The 17,165-nt window shown below is 39.3% G+C and overlaps 2 protein-coding genes across 5 annotated transcripts in view; one reads left to right on the top strand and one right to left on the bottom strand.

The window, feature by feature from the left end:
- RPAP3 (RNA polymerase II associated protein 3) overlaps positions 1-10,120 on the bottom strand; it is a 22,316-nt gene extending 12,196 nt beyond the window's left edge. For 2 of the 3 annotated variants that reach the window (XM_067314292.1, XM_067314300.1), the window contains exons 1-8: positions 9,968-10,120; positions 8,066-8,224; positions 7,067-7,207; positions 6,523-6,645; positions 3,842-3,969; positions 3,180-3,301; positions 2,738-2,808; positions 1,660-1,791 (exon numbers count right to left, since the gene is read on the bottom strand). In XM_067314292.1, the coding sequence (XP_067170393.1) occupies positions 1,660-1,791; positions 2,738-2,808; positions 3,180-3,301; positions 3,842-3,969; positions 6,523-6,645; positions 7,067-7,207; positions 8,066-8,224; positions 9,968-10,120 (1,029 nt within the window). The remainder of the gene's footprint in view (positions 1-1,659; positions 1,792-2,737; positions 2,809-3,179; positions 3,302-3,841; positions 3,970-6,522; positions 6,646-7,066; positions 7,208-8,065; positions 8,225-9,967) is intronic. The other variant, XM_067314307.1, reaches the window with a different exon arrangement.
- ATP23 (ATP23 metallopeptidase and ATP synthase assembly factor homolog) lies at positions 10,102-17,165 on the top strand. 2 transcript variants are annotated; one of them, XM_067314317.1, is made up of 6 exons: positions 10,102-10,488; positions 11,248-11,293; positions 11,402-11,483; positions 11,859-11,996; positions 14,588-14,671; positions 16,623-17,165. In XM_067314317.1, exons 1-6 carry the CDS (start codon positions 10,119-10,121, stop codon positions 16,824-16,826), a joined length of 924 nt encoding a protein of 307 aa, XP_067170418.1. In that variant the 5' UTR covers positions 10,102-10,118; the 3' UTR covers positions 16,827-17,165. The 2 variants fall into 2 exon arrangements, with proteins under 2 accessions (XP_067170418.1, XP_067170420.1); XM_067314319.1 differs by lacking the exon at positions 16,623-17,165 and adding an exon at positions 15,047-15,823 and having other exon boundaries at positions 10,119-10,488.

Here is a 17,165-nt window from a genome sequence, read left to right as displayed (position 1 = left end):
ATCAAGAAATTTTTATTTATTTATTTATTTACAGTTTTTCAAGTGTTTTCTTCCTTTTTGTCCCCTCTTTTTAAAGAACAAATAGGTGATTACAGCATTGGAGAATTATTTATCCTAAGTTACTGTCTGCAACAAAGGTAAGGCCTGGGATGTAAGGGCAATTATCAGTATAAACTCACTTTTCTTCATTTTCAACTTCCTTCTGCTCCCCTTTTCTAATGTAACTGTTTCATCTCCCCTTCTTCAATCTACATCTCCCATAAGACTGCCTTTACTCTCCCACTGTGAAGAGCAACTCCTAGCCAGGACACTAAAGGACTTACTGACTCTGACTGCATCCTTTTTGAAGTCCTTTCTTTCTGACCATACATTTCAACTTTGAGTTTCCTAACTCTCTGCTCTTTTGCAAGTCTCTAACACAAAGATGCATTTTTTCTTTATACACACACACACACACACACACAAGTAATTTTAATTCCTTGTTTTTGTTACTTTGACAGAAATGTGTCTTTCCACTTGTTTCAGCTTCCTTGCCTAGTTCTCATACACAGCCTACTTCTCAGACCTTTCCAATTTAAACACCAGCTCCACAAATTAACCTTTATAATCTCCCTCTCTACTCTATACAAATCCTTCTTTACTCCGCTTCATCCACAAAACAGTTACCCTCAAAAATTACTTGGGCCAAAATGTTGATATAATTTTTCATTTAATGCTCCATACAAACACATTACATTGATTTTTTTACTTTGTTTCCAAAAGACTAAACTTATATTATACTTATTATACAGCACCAAAAATTTGTTTATAAAGCTGTATCTCTTATCTGTTCTTCTACCACTCTCTCCTTGTTGACAAAAAAGTGAAGGTCACAATTCAGACATGACAGGATCTATATCGCCACGCACACGCCTACACTGATGTAGCTTTGCTGCCACTGAGCTACTGCATTAGACTCAAATTTCTTTTCTGTGGCCCTTTCAAAACTTTATTCCCATTGCCTAATGTATGCTTTAATTCTTTTCCCACTAATCACCCCTTACAGACAGTACAGAAAAAATGAATATTGATAAAAAGTCAGAAGTTATAAATAGCTACATAAGAGAACAGTAAGAAAATCATGTTTAGCTCATAATGTTATTTCCTAATCAGAAAAGGGGAGAGGAAAAAACAAAAACCAAGCCAACTGTGAGTCAAGACAACGTATCCAGAAATACATTTTTATTGTCCCTGCTGCCTGCACTTTCTGAAGTTCTTTTTTCATAGCTGCTTTTTACTTTCTAATCAGAGGCTTGAAATTGTAAAAAACAGTCCACAACTCTACTTGGACAAGCAGGGGTCAAGATGCATATAATATTGAAGAAATAGGATAGTTGTAAAATACAGTTCTTGTTTCACTTAGCTTACAATCTGTGTGAAATTTACTGTGTACAAATTGCTGTAAAAGCTACCTTGCATAATTTTGTTCCAGAAGATTCTAAACAGAAGAAACTCATAAAATAAACTCAGAAATGGGAATGAATTAAGGGTATATCAAGTATGCTGTATTTATGAAGTTCAGGAAAGTATCAAGTTTAATTTATACATTTGCATAGCCAACAGCATAATATAACACTTCTCTGTGTTAGTTCTCCTGTCCCACTGAAAGCTGTGACTTACCAGATCTTTTTCTGTAATAGCCTTTTGCTTGAGCTGCTGCTCTTCTATGTGCTGCTTCTCTTCACCTGATAATTTGGGTTTGACTGCATCTTCAATCTCTTTCTGTTCTGAATTTTCTTTTGATGACAAAGCCTGCCAAAGATACCACTGTTTCTCAACATATATTTCCCTCGCTCAGATACATTTTCAGAACATACAAATTCTAAACTTTTAAGATGTGAAAATCTCCCAACCATTTTAAATAGAAGTGCTTTTGTTATAATTTGAGTGCAAACTGAAGATAATCATTCTAGCTGTCCTTGAAAATATACTTCTATGAAGGACTGTCAATCAGAACAGTACATAATAAAGAAAAGGTAAGTAATTTCTGAAGCACAATGCAAAATGATCCATGGAACCTGCCTATATGTTGCAGTTTACAAAAAATTTACTTACTCAGTTATTAGAGATTTTGGGTCTTCATTTTGAAAAAAACTTCCTCAAGCCTTTCAAAACGACAGTTGAAGAGGTGTAAGCATGTTCACGCATTAATGCTAGTTGAGCTTACGGTCTACTAAAGTCATCATAATCAGCATTCCCTCCCTGTCATGAAAGGGATCAGACTTGCAACAGGTTATGATGTTCTGCTAGGCTTAAACCCACGTTCTGGCTTGGCATACTGTAGCAATCAGTGAGACTACAAGCATGCTAGCAGTTAGCATTACTCTGTGGCCAAGAGACTACATAGATTCTCACATCTGTAGTGATACCCTGCAGTTTGTACCAAAGTGCTAAGCATGACCAGAAAAAACACCATGGGAGGTGGAAAACACATTTGAGGGAAAAAAAGGACGGGGTGGGGCAGAAGGGTCAGAGGTTGGTGCACACGTCCGGTCTTAGTCTGCAAACCTACTGTTACACTAATGTATGCATACGTGCCAGTTAATCTAAAAGAAATTACAGACTTTGACCTCACTAAACTTCAAATGCCAGAAAAATCTCAAGAGATTTTGTTGAATTGCATTTTTGTTATAAGCTGATACAGATATGAATTTAATACTGTGTATTAACCTCTGTTAGCAACCATTACTCTTATTACCTGATAAATTTTCTTCAGTTCATTTTTCGCATCAAAGTTGTTTGCATCCAGCTCTAAAACTTTTTCATAATCTATCAGAAGATCAGAAAACAAAGTTTCAGGTGGGAATTATAGGCTAGGTAACAGAACATAAAATACAAGCATCCCTTGAAATAGCCGTTTCGTGTAGTACATAAAGAAACGGAGATATTACAAAGAACATATTATTCCAAGACATCTAAAGCTGAATTATTCCAGACCTGTCTAGAGCTATAGTAATCATTTGGACATTCTACTTGAATTTTACCTTACCAGAAACATGAGATCTGGTATTTTATTTCTTTGTTTATAGAATATGGAAATTAAATTCCTACACCACATTAGCAAATCACACCAGCTTTAATCAAGTACACATATGAATAGATTGCATGTACTATAATGAAGGCATTAAAAAAAGACTCACCTTCTTTAGCTCCTTGAAGATTTTTCAAAGCAAAGCGAGCAGCCCCTCTTCTGGCATAAGCCTTTGTGTAATTTTTATCTAGAGCAAGTGCTAAATTGCAGTCAGATTCTGCAACAGAAAACCTATCAATAATGTGAATGAGTGAGTTTGAACACAGTTTGAATAAATCCAAAACCTCAGCAAGTTAGCTTACTCTGAAGTTTTACAGATTTTCTCCAAAGTGGAAATCTTACATACTTCATGACTTAACCAACTTACACTTAACCAACTCCCCTGTACCCTTTTCTTCTCCCCAAACAAATTAAAGCCAAATTAAATTAAATTAAAACAAATTAAACAGTGCTTAAAGAATCTGAAGGGCAAATTAGATAGTGAACTTTCTGTCCTTTTTCTTTTTTAAATCTCTTATGCTGTAAGACAGATATTAAACTTCTAGCATGAAATTGCAGAGAAAAAAAGATGAGAAACTACAAGATTCCTTATCCTGGCAATCCCCATTTTACTTTGAAACTGCAAAGCACACTGTGACTGCAGTCCCACATAGACCTGTGTATTACAGCATGATTAATAATATCATCAAGGCATAAAAACAAACAAAAAATCTGAAGCAAGGTAGTATTTCAAAGAAGAAAACATTAAGGATTTAAAAGTATGAATCTTACTTTTTCATTCTGTAAAAAGCAGATGCTCTGTTTGTGGGCAATACTGGATTGTATGGATCAGAATGCATCCCTCTAGTATAGCATTTTATTGCTTCATCAAAATTTCCTTGTTTAAAGTACTTATTACCCTGTGAACACAAAACGATGTGTCATTTTAGTAAATTAGTGTATACTGACTAATGTCACTAGTTTTAGGTGGAAAAACAATTCAAAGCCTTATATTTTAGAATGCTCAGATGTTTTTAGTTTAACATCTCTCATCAAGTAATGCTTTACCCTGAAATGTTTCTTTTAACTTAAACACTTTAAACATCCCATATTAAATATTTTTCATCACTTATGCAATAGAAAGGATTTATTATAAACTTATTTTCAGGATCTTTCAGGAACTGTAGGTCATTTTTGCAAACCTAGAATAAGTACATACATAGCTGCTCAAATAGAATGCAGAACTATTGAAATTTTTCAGTTTTTAGCAACTAGATTCAGCATCTTTGCTTCCCAAGATAAATATTCTAGTCTCTCCTGCAATTTTTGCTTTTTGCATCACAGATCAATGGACAATAGCCTTAATAATCTGACAGCTTTAACAAGGGGAAAAAAAAGACTAAAATATATATATATACACACACACATACACACAAATATGTGTGTGCATATATATATAAAAATAAAATATAAACACAGAAGTCAAGCATCTATCTTCTTCTCATCGTTAAAACCAGTAACAGAGAAAATACATATTCTAGTTGAAAACAAAGTGGAGAAAAAGAACAGTTATTTACCTAAAATAACAGCTTTCTATATGGATTTCACTTCAAAACAGGCATACTGCCATTGTATGAGATCCTATTTTTTGGCTACCTCTGGGACACAACTTATACCTAAATGAGCCCTCATCTCTTTCAGTGCAGTTGAGGTGATAAAGGTCAAAGACACCTCAATTTTTCCTCAATACAGAATGCAGGCGATACAGTATGGAACTCCATTGCATCAGGAAAAGAAAGCAGATAATGTCACCCATGAAGACAACTAAAAAACTAAGAAACTCTACTGAAGGAAAGTATGGACTGACATATAATGTTAGGTGTTTGCTTGTAAAATAAAGTTTCTCAGAACCACAGAAACTTCTATACAACAAACTTAGATAGACTATCTCACGTGATGATATAGGTCACATGAACTAATGCTCAAATTATTCATTTCACTTAATACAAATGTCAGATCCCTCATGGTTACTAACTCTTTGGGAAAAGTCATGAAAAAGACTCCTTGGCACAATGGTATCAGAAAAATATCAAGCATTCAGCACATAACAGGATTGACAGAACCTTCTAATATTACAATGGGATAACAAGCAGGTTCTAGGACTGTGAGGAAGAAACTCACTCATAAATGGAACTCTTGATGAGTCTAAAAACCTAAAGGCATTAACACATAATAGGTGAGGTTTTCACCTGTCATGCAATCTTTTTCCAAGAAAAAAAGCCATCAACAACAAACCCTACTGCATCACTGAGGTATGGTTACACCAAGATTTCTTTTTTTCCTAGACAAAGTAGTGCTCTATGCCAGTTATTTGGTAATTACTCTTAGTACTGCTAAAAGACGCTTCTATTTGAATTTAGGATAATTTTGTCTTAGGTAAATAGATATATGGAAGAAAGTGCCTAACAGGTAGAAAGCAATAAATTCCTACTGGAACTTTAAATAGAGAATTATTAAGACTAAAGTTATTATCATGGTTTGACTAAATGTCCCTGCTACTTGAATCTGTCATGTATGACAAATAACATGTTCTGGAAACCTTACAGAAAATGTTGATTTTTCTCATAAACAAATGTTGTTGAAATCAAGGTTTACCATATGCCCTTAATGAGTTCTAACAAATTTTTCATAGTGGGCGTGGCATGTCTAACAGACATCCTGGATACCTACAAAACCTAAAGACCAGAATTTATACAGTTTTCCTCCAGAAATTTTTGTAGAGTTGGCAGACTGTTTGCCACAAGTCTTAAAAGTTGTCTAGATAACTGGCAGCTATTTTATCTTCCTCCCAAATTCAGTGTGAAGAGTGGCTTTGTAAATTCAGAACCTTGCCCAAAGGCAGAGTTTGCTGAAGATCTTGCTGAATGGAACAAATTTTTTATTTTGGATCTCAAGAAATCCTCACTATGTACACTAAGAAGGAGAAGCATGAGATAGGGCTTGCTGTATTCTCTTTGTAGAAGTGCAAGTGCTACCAACATGCCATCGCCAAGGCAGAGGAGACATACTACTTTGTTCATCATTCCCAAATGTACAGGCCTCGCAAAGGGACCAATTTAAATCCTTCGGGATCCAGTTTTGGGCATTGTGACCTTGTGTTCAGGTAAACACCAATTTGATCAATAAGGCAATTCTATACGGCAATCCAACAGTTTAAAGAAAAAAATATATATTATCATCAGTGTACATTAAGTTCAGTCTAATGGGCTTTGCCGAAATGTGTGATGAGAACACAAACGCGTTGAGAACTTTATACATTGGAACAAAGGGTAGTAAAAAAAACAAAGAATCTGAAGAACAGGCACATTCCCATCAGAAGTGTAGTCTCAGTTGATAATCTTTTAAAAGAAATTATAAACGCTCATTTGCTTAAGTTTTATTTTGTAAACAAGGAATGTTTATAATGTAATAACCTTTTCTTTCTCTGCAAGAGCCTTTTCTGCATCTATACAAATTCCGTCTTCTTCGGAGTCTGATTCTGCAGATATAGAATCATGAGTACTATCTTCTTTATCAAGTTCTTCAAGTATTTTATCCTGAAATTAGAAATAGATAAATAGAAAAAAAATAAACTATCTTCATTATAATTTAAGAATATAAAATAAATGAAGTAGGACTTTAGGAGAATAGGTAGTGCATCTTTAAAAATCTCTATTGCTTGAAGTCCTCATTGAGAAAAATTCTACAAGTAAGAGATGTATCTTCTAATACTGCTAGGTGTGTTCAGTCTTATATTCTACTAGAATTATGACTTTTTAATAGACCTATTGTTAAACTAGGTAGGCAGTATTTCTCAACTTTTCAAATTTTAACATGTTTTCTATGTTTATACAGTATCCAGCACAACAAGATACTGGTTTCTAAACTGAACTCTCAGCAATACAATAAAATCTAATTTAAAATAAAAATCAACTGGGGACACAACAGCAAAGGTAACAAGCAGATATTCTGACTCACCACATCTAGTTTTCCCCATGCTTCATAATCGTAGGACTTGATCTTGTTTTTCTTGTTTTCCTTAGTGGTTGTCTTAGAGGGGACTTTAGTTTTGCTTTTTTTCTTTTTCTTAAAAGCCTCGTTTCGAATTGGTGGCAAATTCTAAATTGAAATAAGTAATTTATTATAAAACAGAAGCATGAAAGCCACTTATTTTGGAGAAGTCTGATTAAGAGAGGTATCACTACTCTTATAAGCTGAAAACAATTCTTTGTTGCTAAAGATGTTTGACCACTTCAAGCTCTCAAATGTTTACAAAAAAAAAAATTTTTTTCCTGCATGAACCACATTAGTTGTTGTAAAATGAACAAGTTAATTCATTCTTTTGATTTTGACAACCTTAAATATAAAGAAAAAAAGGCATACACTATTTATCTATACCTATTGGGCTGGTTTTATTTTAGAAACCCAACAAGCAAGCTGTTCTGAATTCTATAAAACCAGTAAGGACAGCAAGCATAAATCTTTCAACACACAGTAACACATTATATGTACGGTAAAAAGTTAAGTTTTAGAAAACAATTCACTGAAGAACATCACCAGAGAATAACATTAATATATTAAAAGTCAGCAATAAATAAGCAACAGTGAGGCTGCAGAAAGAAATATTCTCCTAGATCTACTTGGAGCTGGTTAAAAATTTGTTGGCCTCAAGCATTCATCAGCTCAAGAAGCTACTGTGCCACAGCTCTGTTGGTGAAGCAGTTATGAAGGAATCCTTGATCAAGAGCAACCAATCAGCTTGGTTAGCTCATACCACCTATCCAGATATTTTAAGTCGACACATGCAATTTTGCTGAAGCAGACTGGGCTGTCTCAAGTAAAACACCTGCAAAATGAGTATCTTTCTACATCTACATCATTCTACATCATTATATGAGGGGAAGAACAAACAAGCAACTATTAAAAACACTATCATGAATAGCTGCATTAATATTCATACTGGACTTGCAATTTTACCTCTTCTGGAACACCACTCTGTTTCCTTAGTTCAGAATCCACCTGCTTAATATCTTTTTCCCAGCTCTCTAACTCTCTCATAAAATCCTGCAGCTCTTCAGCATTTTGCTTCATTTGCAGTTGTAGCTCCAATGCTTTATTTGGTGCAGTCATTGTAATCTGCCAAGTTTCAGGGAAAAACTCTTTAGTGAGAACTGTAAGTATGTAACTGAAGGAAGTTACACTCTTCAAACTGAAGAAAATTGGCTTATTTTACATGCACGACAGGATTCCCAACAGCGTAAGTAAAAACCATTAAATAGTAAGAGACCAAGAAGAAACACAAGTTAAATGTTTCTGAAAACACGAAGGGAAGCCACAGTATTCAGATAAAATAAAATACACCAAAATACAGTAAACAATAAGTGCACGCTATAGGACCTAACAAGTCAATTATAATCCTGAAGGTGATAACAAGGTGATTGTAATTTAAAGAAATTTCCGTACTGTTTCCCAGATGACAGAAGAAAGAAAATAACACATTAAGTTTCAACTATAAAACAGACTAAAATATATATGCTGCCTTGTATCTTAATAGAAACAAGACATCTGCCAAAAATCAATCCCCAAATCATCTTCTGCCCCTACAAAGTATGCTCAAATATGCACGTATTTACATTTTAGCACAGGAGAGAGTAAATGAATGAGGAGTTTTATTATGAAGTCAGATGAATTACAACTCCAGTATATTCTTTGAACATGCTCTTTCCACATACCTGCAGCCCTTCAAGTCCCTAGAATACTGTTTAATAATTACTAATATTTAGAAGTCTCCATGAATTTTGTCTTATTTTTAGTGTTGAAGACAACAACCTGATATCAAGTCATGTTATTTTCTCGGATACTAAAGCATCTTACAGAAATGTATAATTTAAGCAGGCTCTTGTCATCCACTAGCCTAACATCGTTTGCTGCATCTTGCACATAGCTTGGTGATGATCTTAAGCCAAAAGCCGGTAGTAGATCCCTTTATAGCACAGATATTATACACTCTTTAAGGCAGCTTTGTCTGACTCTCAGTGTTGCTGCTCCCCCCCCCCTTTTTTTTAAAAAACAAACAAAAGAACTTTCCCTAGCAGCCTAGGGCCTCCTTGTCCCAGCAACTCCAGCCAGAAATACACTGGAGGAGTCATCCGATTACCCCAAGCTGACTTTGCTGATAACCAGCAGGGCAGGTTAACTCGTGGCTTCCGCATACTATACCTCTGCTATACTGTAGGCACATCTCAATAATGAGATTTACCTCAACCCTCAGGCTGACTGTGCCATTTAGCAGTTTTGCACCTCAGAAGGCACGAGACTTCAAAAGAGAAGCCCAAGAAGAAAAGCAAGTTCATCTGAATTTCGAAGTCGGCCTCTCAACCACTCAACAGTTACAGGAGAGCTCAATTAAGGCTTCTTCAGGGCGGGTGCACCGACAGCTCTTTCATTAACCAGTTAATTACGCTTTCGCCGCTTTCCCTTCCCCACGCGTTGCGGGTGCTAGGGAACAGCTAGGGATGCGCCCGGGAGCTGCGCAACGGCGCAGAGGAGTCGCCGCGAGGCGGACGGGACGGAGGGAGGCCCAGGCCCGGTCCCGGTCCCGCCGCCGTGGCCGAGGGCGGCGCAGGGAAGCGGCAAGGGCGGCCGCGGCGCCGGCGGCCCCCCAGAGCCCCCTCCCGTGCGAGTGGGGGGGATATGGAGGGAGCCGTGTTGGAGCACCGCGACACTCCCAGGTATCGCGATACCCGCCCCCTCCCCCCAGTATCTCCGCCGCGGAACCCCGCCCGGAGCGCGCTGCGGCACCGGGCGCCCTCCCCGCGGGCGGCGGCGGCGCCACAGGCGGCAGCCGGCGACCCCCTCGCAGCCCCGTCCCGGCCCCACCTGCGCCGCGTCCCGCCGCTTCCTGCCGCCGCGGCCGGCCCCCCGCGCCGCGCGGCCCGGCCGCCTCCCAGGATGCACCGCGGCCCCTCGGGCGAGCGGCGCGGTCGCCCCAGCACCCCGGCGGCCCCGCGGCGACAGGAACAGACAGCGCATGCGCCCACGCTGCCCCGGCTCGGCCCGGCCGCGCTTTGCCTCCCGGCTCGCGGAACGGCGGCCCTCGGCGCTGCCTGGTCAGGCCCCCTCCCGCGTCACGTGGCGGGCAGCCGGCCCGGCGATTGGTGGGGCTTGCCGTGCCCTTTGCTCCGCAGCCGGGGACGGTGGCCGACGCGGGGAGGGGGCGGACATGGAGGCCGGGGAGCCGGTCCCGCCGCCGGCCGAGGAGAAGGCGGCAGAGGAGGAGGATGATTTCGGCTGCCGGCTCTTCCCGGACCGCAACAAGAAGCCGCAGAGTTTCCTGGCCCGCAGCCTCTTCACCTTCCATAACAGGTGCCAGCTGATGCTGAGGATGACCCTGGACACGAGTAAGCGCTTCCCCGCCGCCCGGTGGCGGCGCCTCGCTGCCGGGCAGGGCCGGGCCGGGGCAGCGGCGGGCGCCCGCCCGCCGGGGGAGGGGGAGGGTGTGTGTGTGTCTGTGTCTTGCGGTGGCCTTGGCTGCGGGGCCCGGGCTGCCGGGAGCCCCTCCTCCGAGCGCTGCTGCCTTCTCCGGCGCTGTCCCTCGGGGCCCTCCGCCGCTGGGCACCGTCTCTGCCCCTCCGGGGGACCCGGGCAGTGGGCCGGGCCTGGCCTGGCCTGAGGAGAAGGCAGGGATGCGGCCGGTGCTTAATGAACACCCTGGTTTTGGTTAAGACAAAGAAAACTTTTGAAAAGTGGCTGTGTGTTTTATTTCTCCCGGCAAGACTTTCTCTATTTCTTCTTCTTAAAAATTTGAGAGGATCGACAGATTTTTGGTTCATGTGTGGATTTTTCATTACGGTGTGTTGACTGTGCTAAGCGTTGGTGAGGACATGGAGGTAGATATTAGTCCCTACATTGGTATTTATTACCAATAAAATAATGTCTGGTGTGACTTGATTCCTGAATAGTATTGTATATATATCACTTTACATAGCCTGAGCTCTACTGATTAGATATCAGCTATAATGCGTTATGGTCAAATATTGCAATATATAAATTTGTATGCATGGTGCTTTTTTCATGACTATCTTTGTATTCTTGATTATAGATGACTTTCTGTACAAAAGTTTTGTCTAGAGAAATTGATTGCAGCCATGTTTTTCTAGATCCATATGCTCAACTACTTCTTGAGGCTATGAAGCAATCTGGTTGGTATGTAAACTAACTGATATTGCTTTGTGTGGTAACATCTGTATTATATGGGGTTAATAGTCTTATTAAAATTCTTTCCTGTAACTTTGTTCATTTGGGTCTTTTCAGCACTGTCTTCAATGACCGGCACTTTTCTTGTGAAAACTGTGATGGCTGCGTCAGTGGAGGTTTTGATTCTGCCACATCTCAGGTAGGCACTGAACTACACATTGTCGTCTTTCAAAGAACTGACTATGAATGTTTTAGTATTTTGTTACTAAGTGAAAAAGGAGTTGAATTGCTAATACTGGTATCTGATTTGAAAACATAAAAAGAAGACGTGCAAGATGTCCAGCAATATAGAACTAGCATTACTGGTAAACTGCAGAATGATGAGACAGTTAATGTTGAAAACCATTGGTCATTTTTAAGGGTTTAAACAATGCAGGTGATCTCCACAAGGTCTCTGAGGAGTAAGGGAGGTGCTGAAAGTTAGTGTAGCTCAGAGTCAGTAAATAAAGTATGTACCACTAGCAGTGATGGTTTATTTTTCTATAAAAGACTATCCATATCTTTTCTTCTACAGATTGTTCTGTGTCAGAACAATATTCGCCACCAATCCCATATGAACCGTGTGGTTACACATGAATTGATTCATGCTTTTGATCACTGCCGTGCACATGTTGACTGGTTCAAAAATGTCAAACACTTAGCATGTTCAGAGGTAAGTTAAAATGCTTCTAACATTGTCACTCTATTACTGCTGGTTATTAGGGATGTTTCATGTTTTAAGACTTTTGACACTGTCTACCATAACATCCTCATAGGTAGACTCAGGAAATGCGGGCTAGATGAGTAGACAGTGAGGTGGATTGAGAACTGGCTGAATGGCAGAGCTCAGAGAGTTGTGATCAGCGGTGCAGTCTAGGTGGAGGCCTGTAGCTAGCGGTGTCCCCCAGGGGTCAGTCCTGGGTCCAGTCTTGTCCAACTTCTTCATCAGTGACCTGGATGAAGGGACAGAGTGCACCCTCAGCAAGTTTGCTGATGATACAAAACTGGGAGGAGTGGCCGATACCCCAGAGGGCTGTGCTGCCATTCAGAGAAACCTGGACAGGCTGGAGAGGTGGGCGGAGAGGAACCTCCTGAAGTTCAACAAAGGGAAGTGCAGGGTCCTGCACCTGGGGAGGAATAACCCCAGTCACCAGTACAGGTTGGGGGTTGACCTGCTGGAAAGCAGCTCTGCTGAGAAGGACCTGGGAGTGCTGGTGGACACCGAGTTAAGCATGAGGCAGCAATGTGCCCTTGTGGCCAAGAAGGCCAATGGTGTCCTGGGGTGCATCAGGAAGAGTGTTGCCAGCAGGTCGAGGGAGGTGATCCTCCCCCTCCACTCAGCCCTGATGAGGCCACATCTAGAGTACTGCGTCCAGTTCTGGGCTCCCCAGTACAAGAGGGATGTGGCACTACTGGAGCAAGTCCAGCGAAGGGCTACAAAGATGATTAGGGGACTGGAGCATCTCTCTTATGAGGAAAGGCTGAGAGAGCTGGGCCTGTTTAGCTTGGAGAAGAGAAGGCTGAGAGGAGATCTTATCAATGTGTACAAGTATCTGAAGGGAGGGTGTTGAGAGGATGGGACCAGACTCTTTTCAGTGGTGCCCAGTGACAGGACGCAAGGCAACGGGCACAAACTCAAACACAGGAAGCTCCATCTGAACACGAGGAAATACTTTTTCACTGTGAGGGTGACAGAGCACTGGACCAGGTTGCCCAGAGAGGTTGTGGAGTCTCCTTCTCTGGAGATGTTCAAAACCCGCCTGGATGCAATCCTGTGCAACGTGCTGTAGGTGACCCTGCTTGAGCAGGGGGGTTGGACTAGATGATCTCCAGAGGTCCCTTCCAACCTCAGCGATTCTGTGATTCCCATAACATACTTTTTTTTCTGATTAAGTGTAACATTGTTAGTAGTACATTTTGCTCATGATTTCATATACATTTCAGAGGAAACAGGAATAAGCTACTTGAAAGGCTTTGGAAATTGGATACATTATGAGATGAAGTCAGACCACTGCTTAGGCTACTAAAGATGCCTCTTATGTATACAGCTTGTGTATATTCACATACTTTTAATTGTTTTCCTATGTAATCCTTATCATGTGATCACATAAAATCTTACCCTTATGATTAATGTTACAAAACCATGTCTTTGTGACTGTGCAAATGAATAGGATTAGGTGACTCTTTGACTGTATTTTTTAAAAATAAAATGATATCAAAATACTTTGCAATCATTCTTTAGGGAACGTACTCAATTTGAGACTTAAGATATGCACAAGTTTCATCTATAAACTGTAAACAGTAGGTCAGAGAACTGACATGACAAATTTGGTACAGAACAGATCAGACTTCATAAAAACAAATTTTAAGCATATTTGCCTTGGAAATACTTTCCATTGTCAGGTATCATCTTTATCTTTTAATAGATATAATTTAGTGTCAAGTAATGTTATATGGTGTCATTAAAGCCATTCTATATAATTCAAAATTGTTATCTTACCTGCTTTTTTTGTCTATGTATCTACACAGTGCAGATTAACAAATGTACATCTCAAACATGAAATTAGAGAACATGCATAAAACAAGTTTGGCTTGATCTTGCTTTTGTTGAAATTCTTTGCGTGCTTCAGCTCTTTTGGTAGTTATTTTCTATAACCATGGCGTTTATAACTTTTGCTCATTCAACTTTTTAATTCTTCCATTTCATTTTTTTGATATATTACCCTTCACTCTGGTATTTAATTATAGGAAATACAATTTTAGTTACATTTCCCAGTTGAGGAGATATGGTGTGGAACAGTTGGCTGACAAAGGAAATTTCAAGGCACAAGAGAAGACAGTTTACAAGGGAATAAAGATGTATTCTTTTAAATGTGTCTTTTTCTAAAGCAGGTGATTTAGCAGGTTACTGCTGTTCTATCTCTTTGAAAGGTATCTTGTCTTCCTTCCTGGCCATTGTATCAGTTTCTCATATAGATGTTTTGGGGAGAATCTGTTTCCATGTTTCTTTAGCAGTTCATGTATTTATGATCTTTTCTGCTCACTTGTCTAAACCTGATCCCTGGAGCTATCTGCAGGTTTTATAGTAATATGTTGCCATTTGTTGGAATTGAGAGGATATAAAGATATTATGTACTTAATAAGTGCAAGTGGTCCTGGGAACATTCTTTACTGGCAGTCACCAGAAAAAAAGTTGTTTGTTTGACTTTGTATTACAATTTTTTTTTCTCTGATCTTGTGGCTTTTTTTCTTCCCCCACAATAGATTCGAGCTGCTAATCTCAGTGGAGACTGTACACTGATGAATGAAATAGCCAGGTTTAAATTTGGATTAAAGCAACACCATCAGGTAAAGACTGTAGATGTTAGTCTGTTGATTTGTTATGAGCATTCTTTCTATTTTTGAGCTCTGCCTTCCATACTTTCATAGCTGAAAACATCACAGAAAGAAGTAGATCTCAGAATCATTGATACTCTTGTAAATGTTTATCTGTCCTCCATTTAATTTTATTCTCCCATTTTTGAGCCCTGCTTCACTGTTCTGTGTCTCTTCTTCCTCAAGGCTTGTCTTGTCTTTCTATTCTGAAGTCTTCCCTTGGAAATGTATTCCTACTCCCCTAGTTCTGTCTAGCATCTATATCTGCCTTGGACAAGCTGTGTTTTGTTGCTGTTGGATGTTTTTCCTTTTAACCAGTGCCTCTTTCATTTTTGGCTCTTCTTGCAGTGTTTTTCTCTACTCATTTCTCATCCCTGGATTCCTTCTTAAACCTCTCTACTAAGGAGAAGAGAGAGGAACCGTAGCTGAATGGAACACTGGTAGCTGCTGACTAATCTGCATCCTCCTCTTACTGTTCTCAAAGGGCAAATGTCTTGACTGGCGAGGGAAAAAATCATAAAGAGCCTGATCCTGCTTGGTTTTGTCAGGAAGCTGCAATGAATTTCCTGTACTGTCGCGCAGTTAAATGGCAGCTGACTGAGTACTTTGCTGCAAAGCAGCAGCCTACTTAAGTTTTCTGTTACTTTCTTCTACTTTTTTACAGATACAGTGTACAGGCCCCTCCTATAACACTGAGCCGTAATTCTGTTTCACAGTTTTCATTATCACTTGCACCTGAAAAGTGAATACATAATGATACCATTCCCCCTTATGGCTTTTGGTATTTATTGTCCCCCTTTTATATTGCTAGTGGATGTTTGCCATATTCCATCACAATTCCATATTTGCAGAGCAGTAGGGTGCAGCAATGCCGGAGAATATGCTATGTATTTGCTGCTTTCTCTTAATTAAACTTTAATGCTTCATGATTGATTTTGTTTGCCTTTTCTGTTATTTTTGTTGGAGTGAAATAGCTGAATACCTAGTCATATTCTAGAGCAGTATCACCGACAACTGAAGAGAACTGAGTCAATGATTAGCGCAGTACCACTGACAGTGGAAGAGCACTGAATGAACAATAAAAAAATTCTTAAAGGCCAGGTTTGAATACAGTTTCTAAAACATCTTTGGAAAGCTTTAGCTGCTTTATAGAAAACTTTTTTTGACTCAGAAGTGATTTTTAAATTAGGAGCTGTTTTCTCATCCCAGTTACTATTTAATAATTTTGTTAGTAGATGATTAATAAGTTTTGGCAGGAAATGTCTTACCCTCTATATGATTAAAAGAGTTTGAAAACTGGAAGAGAGAGAACGACAAGGGGTCTAAATAACCTAGTGCATTAAGTCCTATACTATTTTTTTTTTCTTTAATAAGAATAAAGACTACAGGTTGAGTCTCAAGTAATTGTTCCCTTTTAATCTAGAGCAGCAGTGACCTTGTAGCTGGAGATATTGTCCACCTTTTTTGTTTTTCATATCAGCAAATGTTGTCTTAAGGAGAGGTATCAAAATGAAGGTCAGCAGAGGAATCCATTACTTGGTCTTATTTTTTACAGCACTTCGGTTGGAAAAGCGCTAACTGAAATTTATGTTGGGTTATCTTTTTGACATACTTTCTCTTGTGTGTAATTCTAAGTTGTACAAATATGTGATACTACAACAAAAGTCAAATTGCATTTTATTTCCTGTTACAGGAAAACTCCTTTTTTTAGCCAAAGGCTTATGTGCATAATGGAAAACTAAAATACATAGTTAACATAGGATTGAACAAAAATGTACTTTATTACAGGCATTGTTTGACTCTTCTGTGCTATAAAATTTCTGCATATGTAGTAGGAGTTAATATTTGACAAAATCTGAACAATGTAATCTATTTTAACTTCTCAGATAATGACAAATTTTCTTCATCTATTTCCCACTTTCAGACTTGTGTACGAGACAGAGCTATTCGTTCCATTCTGGCTGTTAGAAAAGTTAGCAAAGAAACAGCAGAAAAAGCTGTGGATGAAGTTTTTGATGCCTGCTTCAATGATTTGGAACCATTTGGAAGAATCCCACACAACAAATCAGATGCAAAACGTGCTTATAAAGACTTTCAGAACCGAGATCGCTATAATGCTAATTTGTAAAGGAAAAAACTTGAAAAATTATTTTAATATCTGGTTATGCCTAGATTAAGCCTACGCACACAGCTCTGGTGGAAAGGGCAGTTCTACCAAGTGAATCAATTCATTTTGTAGACTTTATCCAGGAGCCAAGTTCCATTGAGGTAAATGAAGTAAGCAAGACTATAAACAGTGTGTTTCCTCACCTGTTATTTCAGCAAGATCATTCAGTGTATCAAATGACTTGGCAAATAAGACCTATTCTGCACAATTCAATGCAAATTAATTCTGCTCAGTATGATTAGGACTTTGTTTCTATAAGTTCTGTCTTTACTGAATAAATCTTTTCATAAAATCTTTAAA

Source organism: Apteryx mantelli, chromosome 1 (genome assembly GCF_036417845.1).
Source record: "Apteryx mantelli isolate bAptMan1 chromosome 1, bAptMan1.hap1, whole genome shotgun sequence".
In the NCBI taxonomy this organism is placed as follows: Eukaryota; Metazoa; Chordata; class Aves; order Apterygiformes; family Apterygidae; genus Apteryx; species Apteryx mantelli.
This window is presented reverse-complemented; position numbering and strand designations above follow the sequence as displayed.

Coding starts and splice junctions, on each gene's coding strand:
- ATP23 (XM_067314317.1), top strand. CDS start 10,119: ATGCGCCCACGCTGCCCCGGCTCGGCCCGGCCGCGCTTTGCCTCCCGG. Junction 10,489..11,247: donor GAGGATGACCCTGGACACGA/GTAAGCGCTTCC, acceptor ATGTTTTTCTAG/ATCCATATGCTCAACTACTT. Junction 11,484..11,858: donor TTGATTCTGCCACATCTCAG/GTAGGCACTGAA, acceptor TTTCTTCTACAG/ATTGTTCTGTGTCAGAACAA.